This window comes from Prunus dulcis, unplaced genomic scaffold (assembly GCF_902201215.1).
Source record: "Prunus dulcis unplaced genomic scaffold, ALMONDv2, whole genome shotgun sequence".
In the NCBI taxonomy this organism is placed as follows: Eukaryota; Viridiplantae; Streptophyta; class Magnoliopsida; order Rosales; family Rosaceae; genus Prunus; species Prunus dulcis.
In genome coordinates this window covers 6,627-9,511 of record NW_023010321.1, presented here as the reverse complement: position 1 = coordinate 9,511, position 2,885 = coordinate 6,627, and the positions used below count along the sequence as shown (strand labels likewise).

The following is a 2,885-nucleotide window of genomic DNA, read 5'->3' as shown; positions in this document are numbered from 1 at the left end:
GGACATTAATCCCGCACCGTACCTTAAATAAAATTAAATGTGCGGTAAAGTAAATTCATAAATTAAATAGCTTGCTGTATGGCCGTTAATCCCGCATCATACCTTAAATAAAATTAAATGTGCGGTAAAGTAAATTCATAAAGTATGAGGGTTAATTCCACATCATACTTTAAGTAAAAGTAAATTTACGATAAAGTAAATGTGCTTGTATGGGCACTAATTCTGCTCCATACATTTAAATAAAAGTAAAGGCGTGGACGATAAACCCGCACCACCCTTTTAAATAGATACTGTTGTATGGGTAATAAACCTACACCATACAATAAATAATGTACAGTAAAGTAATTTCATAAAGTATGAGGGTTAATTCCACATCATACTTTAAGTAAAAGTAAATTTACGATAAAGTAAACGTGCTTGTATGGGCACTAATTCTGCTCCATACATTTAAATAAAAGTAAAGGAGTGGACGATAAACCCGCACCACCCTTTTAAATAGATAATGTTGTATGGATAATAAATTGTGTGGAGAAATAATAAAATAATAGAAAAGGTAAGAGTCAGGGAGCTTATCCTTCCAGTTGGTTTGCTTGTATATCTCTCTAGCAGACCACAACTCCTCCATTACTTTTCTTCCTTACATCAACATAATGGTTAGTAGTATAGATAATAGTGCAGCACAAAAATTATACCTGAGAGCTTCTCGTGCTGATAACGTGTTGTAAAATGAACTGGGATATGTGCGAATATTGAGCTGCACGTAAAGTAGATGAGACACAGCATTTAACGAGGTTCGGCTATGCCTACGTCCTCGGAGAGCAGCAGCAGTAACTTTTCACTATGTAAAATAATAGGGCTACAACTTTAGTGTTTACAATATGAATGGCTCACTCAATTTTCTCTTTTGGAGAATTTCTCTCTTGCTCTCTTTCCTCTCAACTCACTCACCCTCATTCTTCCTTCTCTTCCTCTTCTCTATGTGTGTTTACAAGCAAATATAATGCCTATTTATAGGCAAAGTAAATGGCTCTTAATGGAGACATAATGATTTATCCCCAACACCATTATCCCATCTTTTGACTAATACCTACTAACTTTATCTCCACTAATTCCCACATAATTTTACCTAACCATTATCCCATCTTTTGACTAATACCTACTAACTTTATCTCCACTAATTCCCACCTAATTTTACCTATGTGGGATTCATTTATTTTATAACATATGGGTATTTTATCATGTGATTTTGAATTGAGATTATTAAATTAAGTGTGTTTAATTTGAAGTTGGACAAACATGACCAAAATACCCCTATGTGTGAATAATTACCCAAATATCCTTGTAGGACAAAAAATTGCAAGCAACATTAGAAGATAGAATGTCCATCTTTGCTGTATCAGCACAGCAAATAATATTATACAATATTAATTATAATAATATACAATAATATTACAATAATATTATACAATATTAATTATTCATAATAAGAGGCCTACAAGCCTGGATCTTTGCTGTATCAGTTCTTATTTTCGTACATCGAACACACACCATTAAACTTAAAGCATGGAAAAACAGACTACTTTTTCTTCCTATTGATCATGTCCTTCTTCAATTGGCTTCGTTCAGCTTCTTCTTCTCCTAAACTATAGGATGCAGCACCAGCTGGAGCCTTCGTCGGTCTGGTGTTGCCAACTCCTGTGACCCCAACCTGCTTGCAGCGTTCACCTGCAATAACTTTATTGTCAGAAAAGTTTAAACCACCTTGACCTGGTCCATTGAAAGAGTCCGCTATCCCAACATACTCACTGCCCGATTCTGCTCTAATTTCATTGTTACAAAACTGGTTCCTAGAGCTGCAGCCTCCTCCCTTATTCGTCGGTGTGGTGTTGCCAACTCCTGTGACCCCAACCTGCTTGGAGCGTTCACCTGCAATAACTTTATTGTCAGAAAAGTTTAAAGCACCTTGACCTGGTCCATTGAAAGAGTCCGCTATCCCAACATACTCACTGCCCTTTCCTGCTCTAATTTCATTGTTACAAAACTGGTTCCTAGAGCTGCCGCCTCCTCCCTTATTCATTTTAACTTTAGGGAGACTAGGGAGGGGCCTTATTTAGGAAGAGGCTAAGGATTCTGGGAATAAGAAGAGGGCTTGATGGAGTATAATTAACTTTTAGAATGGATTTATTAGTGGAAAGCTCTTTTTATAATTACTCTTTTCATTGCCATTAGTGTATGTTCGTTTCATTAACTTTTTTTATTGTTTCAAACAGTTGTTTTTAAATTGGAATAAATTTTTCGGATTTGTTAGGTAACAAATTAAAATAAGAAAAAGTCATGTTTTTACACTCACCTTTATACTTTTATGTGTTTACTTCCGTTTTCTTTATCGAATAGGGCCCTAGGCCTCGTCAATGGGCCAAGCCGGACTAGTTCGGCCCAAATTTAATGGGCTTGGACCGGACCAAACTTCAAAAAGGAGAGAGAAAATAACGGGCTAGGGCGGGCAGATTTTTTTAGAAAATTCAAAACCCAGACCCGATTCATGGGTCGGACTTCAGAAAGCCCATCGGGTTGGACCGAGCTAAGCCCAACGAGCCGGGTCGAAATAGGTCTACTTCATTCGAAAGAAAGAAGAAGAAGAGAAGAAAGAAACAATGTGCCATTCAAAAAGAGGCACTTAGCTGCATCATAATTAGACCGTAACACGTTTTTAGAAATAATTTTAAAAAATAATAAGTATTAAAAAAAGATGGTATGAATAAATATGCAAATGCTTGGTGATGGGTTGAAGAAAAGCATTATTATATTTGGTGGTATGATTATGTTTGGTGATATGATATGTTGTTCGTCTTATTCTTGATATATATAATTGTTGTATTAATAAT

At 35.9% G+C, this 2,885-nt stretch overlaps 1 protein-coding gene across 5 annotated transcripts; it reads right to left on the bottom strand.

Annotated features, from left to right (window-relative positions):
* Window positions 1-1,372: 1,372 nt before the first annotated feature.
* On the bottom strand, window positions 1,373-2,184 carry LOC117613449. Of its 5 annotated transcripts, none has more exons than XM_034342054.1 (3): window positions 2,008-2,184; window positions 1,803-1,926; window positions 1,373-1,725 (listed from the first exon to the last, which is right to left on the bottom strand). In XM_034342054.1, exons 1-3 carry the CDS (start codon window positions 2,029-2,031, stop codon window positions 1,577-1,579), a joined length of 297 nt encoding a protein of 98 aa, XP_034197945.1. In that variant the 5' UTR covers window positions 2,032-2,184; the 3' UTR covers window positions 1,373-1,576. The 5 variants fall into 5 exon arrangements, with proteins under 5 accessions (XP_034197945.1, XP_034197943.1, XP_034197944.1 ...); XM_034342055.1 differs by having other exon boundaries at window positions 1,380-1,725; window positions 1,807-1,926; XM_034342052.1 differs by having other exon boundaries at window positions 1,807-2,184.
* Between the last annotated feature and the right edge of the window lie 701 nt (window positions 2,185-2,885).

Coding starts and splice junctions, on each gene's coding strand:
- LOC117613449 (XM_034342052.1), bottom strand. CDS start 2,077: ATGAATAAGGGAGGAGGCGGCAGCTCTAGGAACCAGTTTTGTAACAAT. Junction 1,726..1,806: donor AATTAGAGCAGAATCGGGCA/GTGAGTATGTTG, acceptor AAGTTATTGCAG/GTGAACGCTGCAAGCAGGTT.